The sequence below is a fragment of the Athene noctua genome, chromosome 4 (genome assembly GCF_965140245.1).
Source record: "Athene noctua chromosome 4, bAthNoc1.hap1.1, whole genome shotgun sequence".
Taxonomy (NCBI): domain Eukaryota; kingdom Metazoa; phylum Chordata; class Aves; order Strigiformes; family Strigidae; genus Athene; species Athene noctua.
Genome location: NC_134040.1, coordinates 69400946 through 69414540, shown reverse-complemented (window position 1 = coordinate 69414540; position 13595 = coordinate 69400946). Strand labels below are relative to the sequence as shown.

Genomic DNA, 13595 nt, shown 5'->3' with positions numbered 1-13595 from the left:
AGGGCACGCCTGATCACCAGTTTCAAGTATTTCCAGTGCTAACAATACATTGTGTTTCCCACAAATTTGGTCTTGTTTGTGGATTATTTTGGCCAGTGTCAGTTTCACGGATTTAAGGATGGGTTTCTTTTCCTGTGGCAATTGCCACAGCAGGCTTCCAGTCTGCTGATTCGGGAAGTTTTACAGCATTAACGCAGCCCTGGTGTTCCTGATTTAGCTCTCTGCTCTGTGCCCTTCACACCGGCTTTATCCCTGCATTCAGGCTAATTTCTTCACTGCGTCATTTCTTACTTTCTGCCTCTTTTTTTTTTTTTGTTACTTCTTCTAGACAGCAGGGCCAACTGGCAAGGGCAGGAGAAAGTTTAACAGTTTGCGTGGCACAGATCATGTCATAAGGGAAGCATTGTCTCCCCAAGCCCAACCTGGTGGCCCCACTACCTGACCAACTGGTTTGTGAGCATCTTCCAGGTCACTCCTCCTGAACACCCGACCATCCTTCGATAACCATCTCCCAAGGCCGGACATCGCCGGCAGGCTCCCCGGCCTGGAATTTACAGCTCTACCAACGAGGGACCTCACTATGAGTCTGCGGAGAGCATCCTCCCCAGGAGAGAGCACCGGGCCTCCTTCAGCTTTCACAACACACTCACTGAAGGGCTGGGTCCAGCACTGAACGCAAACAGACATTTGGAAAAGGTCAAACAAGGACAGAGAAACAACTTTAGCACCACAAAAACACATTCCAGAAGCAGTCCTTTTTTTTTAAAGGGGGAAAAAAAAAAGAAGGGGGGGGGGAAGATTTGCAAAAAAGAGACACTAAATACGACGCCTATGCAGTCAGTATATTTTTCCATGGGAGTTTTTATTTTCTCAGACGTATTCCATGAGCATGAGGATAAAAATAACATTACCACAATGACGTATCTATAGTAGGAGGAATGACTTATGGGTGCCGACCGAAAGTCAAGGTTTCCTCTTTGCCCCCAATTTGAAAACGTCACCAGCCAATCAGCCGTTTGCCAAAATAATCAGTAAGAGCATCTCTTCCCCAAAACCAGAACACAGAGACTGCTCAGAGACAGGACAAGCCTTTAGAAAATAGGACAGATGGCATTACAACTCCAAGCAAAGTAACTCCTTGTATCATTAGCTATTGAACCGCGGCTTGATGTGGGGATCAGTGTAAAGCTTATTAGTCTTTAGACAGTTGGCAGCAACAGCCACTGCAGTAACGATTTGGAAGCAGAAGGAACTCATTCAGTTTAGTTGTTTTTCAGGTCATGTTAAGTCAAAATGTTTCTGTATGCACTCCAGTCCCCAATTTAACCTTTCTTAGCCTCTCCAAGTGCAATTACACTTACAAACAGCTTCAACTCACGCACTTCTCCGACAAAGAGGGCTCCAGGAGCCCGGTACAGGTATCTAAAAAATTCCTTTCTGGTGCCATTGTGTAAGGATTTCACCCTACTTTGGGGAGCAAGGACTTGCCAAGAATGCCACTGACCTCAGCCCCAACATTATGAAACGGCGCTGCCAGCTCCAGCCAGCTATGTAAAAGTAGGGATTGAATTCAAATCCAGTCACAGCGCGGGGGGGGAGGGAAATGGGGAGGAGGTGGGTAATAACAAAACAATGCGAACCCAAAAATTACATTCTAAGTGAATTTTTCTTTTTACCGGAAACAATCTTCAAAATAAACTCAGCTGGCGTTTCTCTCCCTCCCACCCCCCCCCCAAAAAAAAATAAAATTAGGGAGCAGGAGGAAAGTTGTCCGCGTTAAACCATCTCCTCCCTCCCCGTGAGCTGGCCGCCGGGGAATGCAGCGCTGGGGGGGTTTGGGGGTGAAGCCCGCCCCACAGCCGCTCCGCTCCCCCGGGAGCGGGGCCGTGGGGGTCCCACGCTGCCCCCCGGCCGGGGGTGCGCCCCGCCGGGAGCGGAGGGGAGCGGGGCAGCCCCCCTCCGGGGTGGGAGGGGGTCCGGGGGACAGGGCCGCCTACCTGGGGGCTCCTCTCCGCCGGGTTCTTCATCACCGCCTGGCGGAAGCTGTTATCCACGTAGGACGCCATCGCGCCCCTCCTGCCGCCGCCTGCCCGGGCTCCGCCGCCGCCCGGGGAGGGGATGGGGGAGGGCCGGCCGCGGCCTGGCGCTGCGGGCTGCGCGGCCGGAGCGCTGGGCGAGGAGCTGGGAGGCGGCGCGGCGCGGAGACACCGCGGGCTCAGCAGCGCCGCCGCCCGGAACAGGAGCAGGAGGCGGCGGCGGCCGAGCCCCGCCGGTATCGGCGGCGACAACGGCTCGGCGCTCCCTCGTTAACCGGCTCTACGCCTCCCGCCGGCCCGCTCCGCCGCATCCCCCCGGGCACCGTCGTCGTCGTGGTCGCCGCCTCTCTCCTTCTCTTCTTCCTCCTCCTCCTCCTCCTCCTCCCATCCGGGATGATGGGGGGCTCCGCGCCCGCCTCGGCGACGGGGAAGTTGCTGGCTCCGGGAGGCGGAGCGGCGGGGGGGGCGGGTCAGGGCGGGGGGCGGGTCGCTGGGGGCCGCGGCCGGCGGGGGGACCCCGCCGGCCGCGGCCCCCAGCGACTCGCCCCCCCGCACCGACAGCGGTGCCTTAGCATCCTTCCCCCCCCCAACCCCAACCTCCCCGGGAAGCCATCGCTGCCGTTTTTACCCCCCCCCACCCCCCAAAAAAAAAAAAAAAAAAAAGAAGACTAACCGGCTGTCGCCACGGTCCCGAGGGACGCGCATTATCACAGGTTCGGTGATGCATCTTATCAATGCTGGTGACGAGCGAGCTGGACACGAAGACATTAAAAAATAAAAAAAAAATTAAAAAACCCACAAAAAATTACTTGATCTGCTGGATCTAGTGACTCCCTGCTTTGGGGAGGCCACCTGTTGTCACTCTTCTCAAGAGTAATCCGTATCAGCCGGCTGTCCCCTCTGCCATTGCTGCCCGAGATAAAAACCGAGGAAGGGAAGGGTGTGAAATCTTTGACACTTTTTCTGGGCGTAATCTAGCAGCTGCTTCTCCCGTGAACTTAAGTTTTTAAAGAATCAAGGTCTTGCAACATGGCTGATTTTCTTTGTTTACTGTGACACCAAGCATGTCTCAACAGCAGCTTGGCAAATAGGAAACAGGGAAGTATTATTAATGTGCCATTAACGGCAGTGTAATACTATTAATATATTTGCTTCTACAAGCCATGTGTACCCTTTGCTGATATGGATCACACAATGTAAATAATATCAACATTAAGAAATCTGATTTCCAGTCACTAGCAGGGATTTACACATATTAATCACAAGTAAGGTAGTGTAATTTTTATTTGTATTTTTTATTTGTGAAAAGTCATAGGGATAACCATATTTTTTTTTTCTTACAAAGTATACACTGCTGGTCTCAGGAGAGAAAATGTTATGCTTTTAGACATACAAGGCTCTCAAACAGGCTATGTCTTCACACACTAATAAACCTACTGAATTTGTAGATATGGCTCATTAATAAAGATAACTCTTTGGGCTAATCCTACTCCTATGTGTCAGCAAAATATTTTTGCAGCTAATACCGATAATTCTGGGCAGACCATGGGAAAAGACTAGGGAGGGTTCCACATCCTGACTACATCTTGCTTGTTGGTGCTTATTAGTAGTCCTTATGGGGATTTTTTTTTTTTTTTTAAACTAACAGATTGAAAATGTGATGTCCTTTGCCATAAAAAATAGCAGTTTTAAATATGTCTTGCATTCATCAGCCAGAGAGTATCATTTCTTGAAATTAATCATGCCTGCAGCTATAGGAAAGTGCCAACTTTTATGAAGCTCAATTTACCAACCCGGAGCGCTGAAATTCCCTTTTTTTGTGGGGCATATGTATAGGGCGAGTGCCACAGGAATGCAAGGAATGCTCTCCTGGGCTCCACTCCTCAATCACTTCAGGGCACCCATTCCCTCCTGCTACAGACTAGCTTGCCTGACATCTTCATATCTCTACATCAAAACAGAGCTACCCACTCAATTTTAATATGCAATTATCTTTCATTTCAGACCTATTAGCTGTAAGAGCATGGAGTAAAGTGTTTTGCTCTGATTAATTTTTTGTTGTGTTATCTGGTAACATAATACCTGTGATTCACAGTGATATTTAACTTCAACCTGGGGATTTTGGGGACTCTGGCTGTAGTCTGACCAGTGTAACAAGTCTTGATGGTTATAGACATATGTCAAAGGCCTATCGCACACTACATGAATTGTTAGAAATGGGAATGAATGAAAGCTAGAGAACTATGTACAAATACACTCCACAGTTTCTTAATTATATTTAAGGATGTGTTGCACTAACACCTTTTTAGCGTCCGTAAGCAACATATTTGTATAATGCAGATGCCTGTTTGTTTATATTCTCCATGGTGGATACAAGCCTGACCTTTATGCTGGTTTTTTTCTAGCTAAAATTAGAACAGTTCTTGCATCTGAATAGGAAAAAAAACCACCAAATAATCATCAAGATACTGAGTAAGGACAGTAATTATTAGAGAACACATCCAATTATCTCTGGAAACCTCTATTTTTCATGCAAATATTTAACAAAATGTAATTTACAGCATCAAACATTTTTGCAGCTTTCATATTCTCTTAGTCTCACTGTCTTACCTGTTTTCTAATTTAAACAGTAAATCAGTATGTTTCAGAATACACACATATACCAGGGCCTGCCATTAATGTTGCATTTACTTTTTGATTATTCCTCAGTCTATATTATCCAGTCTGATTTACAATGGATTTTTGGGAGGGATTGTTTGCACTGGTCACGTTACTACATTACATAGGTTTTCTACCCATATTACACTAGGAAACTAAGAGTTAACCATATACATTATATGTAGTACTTATGGTATTGATATTTCAGCAATATGAAAAGGCTGCAACTCAAAATATGACATCTCAGCATAATATCAGATAGCTATAACTGAGTGCTATGCTAGATTATTTTAGAAAAGTATTTTGCCTTAGAAATAGAGAGTTTCTGCCTTCCCTGAATATCTCTATTTCTTTTAAGGGATAAATTAAAACGGCCAGGTCAAACAGTTACTAAAATGCCATGGAAACAAATTCAGCATTTCTGTGAGCTCTTTGTTCATTTGCTAACCATCATTTAAAAGAAGATGCCCACACTTTGAAAGGCTTGCACTTGATATAGCCACGCGACTTTTAATTCATGACACCAGTCATTGGTCAGCCACAGTTAGGCACTTGGTTTGCTCAGGAGAGGCCAGTCTGCCCCAGCTGCGTAACAGAACATTGCCTCTTTGAGGAGATTAGTAAATAATATGCAGTCAGTATGGGTATAAACCCATGGATGTCCTTTTATCCCCTTTCTTTGGATTAATACTCATCTTCATCTCTCTGCTGGAGACAACATGGCAGCTGAAGCAGACTCATACGGCTGAGCTCCAGCCCTTGGAACTGCCCGTCTCCTTCCCAACTCTCTCCTGGCACCTCTTCAGCAACAATAAAAAGTTACTTTCATAATCGCTTGTGGAGGCGAATAGTAAAGGGGAACGAAGATATCGGCCTGGCGAACCACTCTGGAGCTGACCTTGAGAACTATAGCCATCCCCAATGGGCTGGGCAGAAGCCAATTTTATTGGATTTTAAGTCAAAGATTAACGATTTCAGGTACAAGTAAGGCCACTGCTGAGGGGAGACCACCTCCTTTGAATAAGATTAGCCTCTATGCTCTCTGTCTTTTGGGATGGCAATGTTTTCAAGAATGCTATGTCTCATCATTTGGGATTTTTACATGGACGGGATTATTACCATTTGCCACTCCGGTTTTTATCATCTTTTACCACATGATGAAGGGGATGTGGGGTTGTTTGTTTGTTTGTTTGGAGGTTTTTTGTTTGTTAGGTTTTTTGCACATCATCCTCTAGTTATGTGGCTATTTGTCAATTAGTGATGACAAGCATAGAGGCACAGTATATAACCACCACTCTGTGTGCCTCTGAACCGGAGGGTAGGATAGAAAGATAGCAGTGACTTAACACAGTCCGTGCTAAAATAATCCTTGAACGTTTACCATTGGGTTATGGTCCTTTTGTGCTTGTAAGGCGGTACAAAATTCAGAAGGTTATAAAAGAGAACCTGGCCTGTGCTATAAAGCAAAATTTGTCTTAAAGGAAAAAGAAAAGAATTCGTGATTACCATAACTCATTTCATAAATTTATTCAGAATTTGCCACTATTTCCATAGCTACATTTGGGAATATTTATCATACAACTTTTGCTGTAACTGCAAATGTACGTGAAGCGACTTTAACTAGTTAGTTTAATACTAGCAGTGGCAGCTCAGGGACCAGCATGAACTAGCTGTCCAAGTATTTACATGCTCTTTAGAGAGGAATTCACAGCCCACACAGTGTTCCCTCCAGCTGCACTGATAAAGGTGCCCAGACAAAAGAAAAGTTGCTGAAATCTGTATTGCAGCAGCACCTAGGAGGCACAGTAATGGATGGTGGCCCCCTACACTACATACTGTATGAACACTGAACAAATTGACAGGAACTCTTCAAGGTCAAGCTTGTATTTCTGAAGTAAGCTCAGGTACGTCTACACGAACTTCATTCATGCTGGTGACCATGATACAGGTGTCCCTCTTATCTCTCAGGAGTGGAAGTGATGATGGAAGATGACTGTGAGTCTCCTACCCTGGTAGCTCCACTGGGAAAGGGGTGCTCAGGACCTCACTTCAACATCATCGGCTCCAGCTTCTCCTTCTGTGAAGGGAGGCACAAAAGCATCAACTCAGCTTCTTAGGTAAAGTATTCTGAGACATAAGGAAAGCACTTCAAAGTGCTACTGCTAATAACACTAACAGCATTTTGAGGTTTTTTAAACAGAAAATTAACCACAGACATAGAAACAGTCAAACAGAAACTTGTTATTATCAGGATGTGTAGTGAAAGAGGTTGGATGGCGAAAAGCACACAGCAGTAATTCTGTGCTCCAGTGCTGGTGTGCTACGGTACAGGCAGCCAGCAAGGAGAAGTGCCCTGTGATGGTTCTTGAATTGCACCCACTGCATGGTCACAAAGGTATCAGACAGTCTAAACTCAGGGTTTTAGATAGATGACACTTTCTAAATTATATTTATTTAAAAAACGCACTCTACTCCTTTCCAAAGAGTCATCCACAATCTAATACAGGTGGGATATGAAGAGGAGCTATTTCAACTATTTAAAGTATATTATAACACAGTTTTGTGAGCTATATATTAGGTCTTGCATATATTTCTAATATTATATTTCAGTGAATAGCATCCCAAACAGGGAAACAAAAATTCATTCTTATTCACTGCCTTTGAAGTTCGCATTACTGAACAAATTAAAGCCCAAACTTACATTTGGGTGTTCTGCTTTTAAACCAATATATCTCCTAAAATAAAATATGAACTTAGTCTTTCTAAAATAACTGTAATTGAGTTGTTTAAAATATTCTTTTGAAGTCTCTACAACCCAAACATTACATGATTGTGCTGAAGTACGAAAAAGGGACATTGTCTAGAAGTCAATCTAGACAGGATTAACTATTTATTCAAAGCTGGCCAAATCTTTAAAATAATTAAACTCATATGTATTAACGATAGATAGCCAGATGATCATTAATATCCAACGATACTCCTTTTCATAAAACACCGGAAGATGACAGTTATCTAATAGATCATGCAGAATGATAAAACAAACATGTAAAACTCTGCAAGGAAAATGAAACACATAGGAGGTAGGAGTTTAATTCCTACACAAAGATATGAAATATTTATAAGAGGAAAATTTGTTGTTAAGATTGTTATTAAGACCTTTCACTCCAAATGTGCTATTTTCAGTATTAAGATTCTATACCGATTGCCCGATTTTCGCTATCTACCATCAGAAACTTTTTTTAAAAAGTCAGCTTTATGATATATGATTGAAGTGTTTGGCTTAAGTCTGCACTAGCTGTTGCACAAATATTATTAATATATTCATAACTTTTGGCATTACTTCAGGGCATTATTTTACAAATTAAGTTTACAGCTGGTAGCATTTTTCCGTAATGAATTATTGATTAATTATTCCAGATATTGCCCGTCCTCGCTCAGCCACCAAGCACTGCTTACTGCACTACTAAGTCAGCCCATGCTAGAGCTATTCCTTGGACTGAGTCCCTGAATGCCACATTCCCATCAGCTTTCACCTCTTTACTCTTGTCACCATCTTCTACAGAAATCATCCGCACACTTCCCTGCTTGCTTTAACATGCTATGCTGCATCACAAATATGTTCCGACATGATACTACCAGGACTTATTAGAAGATCATTTGCATTTACATTGCTTCCTAACAACCTTTATGAATTATTCCCTTGCTTTGAAATTAATAGTCATTGTGTATAGTGTTTATGCAGTTCAGCCTTCTTCATCCTTCAGTCACTGTTTAGATCTGTTCAAAGCATATGGGGATGTGTGGGTGTGAACTTTGGTGAATGTTTCTGTGCTGTGCATACATATTCTGGCAAAGCATATTCACACCTATAGCATAATGTGACAAGTACTAGGTACCAATTTAAATGGATAGAATCAACTTTAGGTTCAGTATATGCTAGAAAAGTTAATATTTTTGTTACTTACAAATCAGTGATATCACACTCCATCAGTTTATGTTCAATTTATTTTTCCGGGAAGAAACTATCCAGTACCTGGAATAAAGCAGCATTAAAATCTAGTTTTACCTTATCCCAAGAAAGTATATTCCAGGTAGATCAACACTGAGGTAAGCTACCAAGATGATCTAACCTTATCATGGAATCATCTTGATTGTTCTGGACAATTTAATGACAATATGCCAAGCCTTGCATGTGCAGAGCTCATCACTGCATCCATAGTCCAAGCATACTCTTATTAGGCAGATCATAGAAAAAATAAAGAGTTTGTGTTCAAAACATAGTTATCACCAAGTTTGTTTCATGTACAATTTACAATCACCAGTAAAGTCCGCAGTGAAAATTAAGACTTTCCACTTCTTCTTTTTTTTTTTTTTTTGTAAAGAACTTAATACAAAATTAAGACTTTCCACTGCTTTTTTTTTTTTTTTTTTTTGGTAAAGAACTTAACACAAAGAGATCCCTATTTCCACTGGGACCGTCAGCTTCTGTACAAACAGACAACAACAAATTAAAACTAAATTAATTTGGAGCAAGAAATCATTGACTAATATGAAAATAGAGACAGGAAGGAACAGACATAAATAAGCAGCGCTCCCCAGGTAGGCAGTCACCAACTGTGGGGTAAAACTTTCACAGTGTATTCTTTGTGTTACCTGGATCTATATTTAAGACAGACCAGGCAGAAATAAATTATCACTTTCCATCAGGTTTTTGTGTTAATTTTACTATTTGTTTCATTTACGAAGCAGATACTTACAATACTCTTTAAGCATTCAGCAGCTAGGTGTGATAAATACTATCTTCCTACTTCTGTAACAACTGATTTGTGCCAAGAACATCTACCACTGCCTTGTTGTACCAGTGGTGGAAAAACATGGGAACCTGCTGTCTGGTTCACTTCTCATTTCCAGAAGAATTTTTTTAAGAATTTTTTTTTAAAATGCCTCTCTTCTTGTTGATGTGCTTAGCAGAGAAACTAACACAGGGAAGTTGCCAATGATCTGGAGCCTACCAAGCTTATCTTGTAAATGTGTTTTCTAAGTCAGGAAAAGAAACTGAAATGTGGGAAGCAATTGTACAGAATGAGGTAGTTGAGATTGCGTTTTGTAGAAATCAAGTGACTCTTTGGAAGATGTACATTTTCGAAAAACACGTGAACGCTTCAAGATTTTGTTGGGGGAAGCTTTTTGCTACGAATTTTCTCTTTTTTGTGCTATTAACAACTTAAAAAAAGACTGCTGACATATGCTAGCATCTGACTGGCATGACGAGAGCCCTGTACACTGCCAGAATAAGTACATTCCTGTTATCCATATTTAATTTTTGTTTCTCTTCCTTCAGCTTGAGCTAGCTGGAATGGAGACAGCTCAGTGTTTTTTGTCCTTGGGATAGGGAAGTCTTTAAATACTTCAGAAGTATCCTCCTACAAATAAACTGGGGGGTCAGGATTGGCATCCACGTGCTCTTGATTATGTGCAATTAGCATCCATGTGAGGAACCAGATTCTTCAGCAGGAAAAGAGCTAAGATGGATCATTTATTCTGCTTCAGCATATCTTTGTATTACAGTCCAGGTCTTCATCTGATTAAAAAACATGTATTTCAAAGTCATCAACAAAATCCTGCTAGTTTAAAACAGCTAAGCACCTGCTCCTTGGCTTTTATCCCTGTCAGGGTTGCAAGGAGTTCTTGCAGTGTTGCAGCAGAGAACAGATAGGCCCCTTTTTGTTTCTAGCTAAAAAAAAAGATGCACTGTTTTAAATCCCCAGAAAGAGAGACCTCTCTAACATACACTTAGCCATGCCCTGGGAAGGGGTGCATGACGAACGACAAAAAAACTCTTGCCCCTCTTCATCCAATGGCGACATCTGTGTCTTGTTAGCAACACACAAACTTTTAAAATGGTTCTCCTTTCAGGTGGAAGTGAGCTGTATAACTTCATTCCATTGATGTGAATACCTAACAACTTTGCCTCAAGCCTTTGCATTACTATTGCATACAGGTATGAAGTTAGATTCCTCTTGCTGTGGAGGAGGAGAGTTGAAGTACAAGAGAAAATTTCATCTTTAATTAATTTGTCTTGGTCCCTTGTGTTTCAAATATAATACCAATGATCCAGAAGTCAAGAATTTGCATGGATATTTTGTTATATTCAAATAGACTTTCTGAAGTTTTATTTGAAGTACCTGTAATTCCTAGCCCATTCTCATCACTAATACACTTTCAGTAAGGGTCCTGCTCACCATATATGTAAAGTTCTGAGCCAGGTGGTGGGTTGATACTCCTGGGCAATGTAAATACAATTGGTTAAAAACACATTAGCACATCTTCAAAGCGCAAAGAGGGGCATCTCAAGAAAAAAAAAAAAAAAACCAAACAACAACAACAGCTTTTTTTTAAAAAAAACAGCAATAGTGGTAAGGTATTCAGCTGATTTGAACTTAGAGACCAACACTGAAGCTAGGGGAAGTATTTTCCTACTGTAGTCAGATCTTAAAAGATCTGTGCATGTGGGAGTCAAGTTGCACTTCACTTTGCAGGAGCTTCAAATCCGACAGTTCCAAGGGTAGTCTTGTGAGAAATAAGAAAGGAATTTGTAGGTGGATGGAGATGTGATGGCATTTGAAAAAAACTGGTCCACAGGTGGCCTGAACCCATTCTGCAGTGCTTGAAAATCTTTGCTTTTGTGAATTTTAAAGAGGAATAAAAGTACTGAATTTATCCAAAGCATTACATAGCTTTGAGATATTAACACCTCATGTTTTTGCAATGAGCATACATATGTTTTGTCATCAAAACCATGCAGGTATGTCATAGCCCTGGTAGGGTATCTCTTTGCCCTAGATGTTTAAGGTTAAATCATACAGTATCTTCAAATTCTAGCAGGCATTTACAAATCTTTTGGAAGAATGGAAAATTTTTAATTGGCCCATAGGTACTCTTACAACTTACACAATTATAAGGTGAAGTAAGGTAGCTGAGATTGAAGGCTGTGGATGTGGAATCTGTAAAAATGTGGTAACTTGCTCCAGCTGTAACTTCCCATAAAATAATTTTCACAAATTTATCTGCCCATCATTTCCCTGAATTCACCTGAAACACTGTATAGTGGTCAGAAAACCAGAAAAGAAGCCATATTTCCCTTTTCTCCAGAGTAATTTGTGGAGCCAAATACCTTTCCCAGAGCAGCAAGAGGAAGATAAGATCCAAACATAGAATTATTTTGGAAAACAAGTAAGGATTCCTTTTTGGGGTGAAAAAAAGCATGACTAGTTTATACCATTCCACTTCTTCACCCTACTCTATGCAGCACAAGCACGCAGTCCCCTCTGGCGCACCAGAAACTTAAGTAACTAATTGTCAGTATATTTCCTGAGATGATGCAGAGTCCTTTTTTCACTGGGCTTAACTATGTGATTATTGACTCAGTGAAAAAAAAACAAACAAACAAAACAAACCAACAACAAAACCAAACAAAAAACAAAACCAAACCTTAAAGAAAACAAAGCTTAATCAAAATAGGGAAGATGAAGCAGAATTAAAATAAACACTTGCTTTAGTCTATCTGGCTTTACCCTCCTCATGACATGAGCTAGACAGGCTATTCTCAACCTATTTACCCAGGAACCATAAAGTAAGTGTATGTCAATCAAGCAAATCCTTGTGCTTATAGCCTCCTCCCAGTCAGACCCTGCTAGTTTATTCAGGACAAGTGCCTCACCACCTTGCAGCCTTAGTAACTATTCCTTATGGGGTTAAAGTGGCTACAGTTTTCCAAGCCAATTTCATCCAGCTACCTATGCAGACCCAGAGGCTCACTGAGGCTGCAAAGACCCTTAATACTGATTATTAGACACCCTTGAAGGGCTTGCTGACCTAGTTTAGAAACCACGTCTCACAGAGTGATCTTGGCCCTAGTCAGATTATGTATGCTGGTCGACACTTGAAACTTTCATTGGCTTGTCTGTGCAAGGTAAAGCATGCCAACGTAGTCATGTCAGTAAAAGCTCAGTGAGAATACATAATTATAAAGATGACTTTCACAGTTAGGGCTGATTTCAGCCCCCTCACTAAAATGAGATACAATATTACAAGAACTTTCAGTGGAAGGCAGTTCATACTGGGAGTGTTGCTGTTACTGTGGCTCTTTTAATTATAATCATGCAGTTAAAGCAGGGAAAAAAAATCCTTTCAACTGAGAAGACAGGCATTTTTCATCTCTCCTCCTAAAATCATTTCCCTCTGTTTTGAAGTATGGTTCGAGGCAAGTGCTCCAAATCTTCTATCAAACTTGGGTCTCTTTGATGATCCCCTTAGGCTCCTGTTCTGCTGTATTAATTGAAGCTTAGTGCAGTAGGAAATTTGGCCTCATAAATTGCAGAAATGCTGCATATTTATCTAGTAGTACTATAACCTAAGATACATTTCAGTTTTTGATATCACTAATCACTTCTTTCATATGGAAAAACATGCTGCCATGGTGAAATCTTGTGATTTTTTTAGACAGGAAAACATCACAGAAGAACACTAGGAAAGTATAAAGATCTCCTTCCTTTATAATGCTTGCTGTGTGATACATCTTTGAACAAGTCACTAACATGTGTCCTTCCTTGTTATAAAGCACATAACAAAAATGCGTGCACCTACCTCTCAGGGGCGTTCTGAGGGCTGATGCTTGTAAAGCCCTTTTGAGGATGAAAAGCATTATATGAGTATTGAGCACTAATCCTGGGCATGTGGACAAGCCATGCACATTCGAAGTAAAAACCTTTCTAATAACATCCATCTGCATCTTAAATACAAGAAAGAAATTGTAAGACAGCCTGTCAATGATCAAGGCTTTTTCATGCAGCTCACCCTACTGTTTGGCAGCGAGCCAGCTCAGAGAGCCTATGGAGGGAA

At 41.7% G+C, this 13595-nt stretch overlaps 1 protein-coding gene across 4 annotated transcripts in view; it reads right to left on the bottom strand.

Moving 5' to 3' along the window:
* The window catches only part of RAPGEF2 (Rap guanine nucleotide exchange factor 2), a 188879-nt gene extending 186469 nt beyond the window's left edge, over positions 1 to 2410 (bottom strand). For all 4 annotated transcript variants that reach the window (XM_074905695.1, XM_074905693.1, XM_074905696.1 and 1 more), the window contains exon 1: positions 1998 to 2410. In XM_074905695.1, the coding sequence (XP_074761796.1) occupies positions 1998 to 2066 (69 nt within the window). In that variant the 5' untranslated portion in view covers positions 2067 to 2410. The remainder of the gene's footprint in view (positions 1 to 1997) is intronic.
* Between the last annotated feature and the right edge of the window lie 11185 nt (positions 2411 to 13595).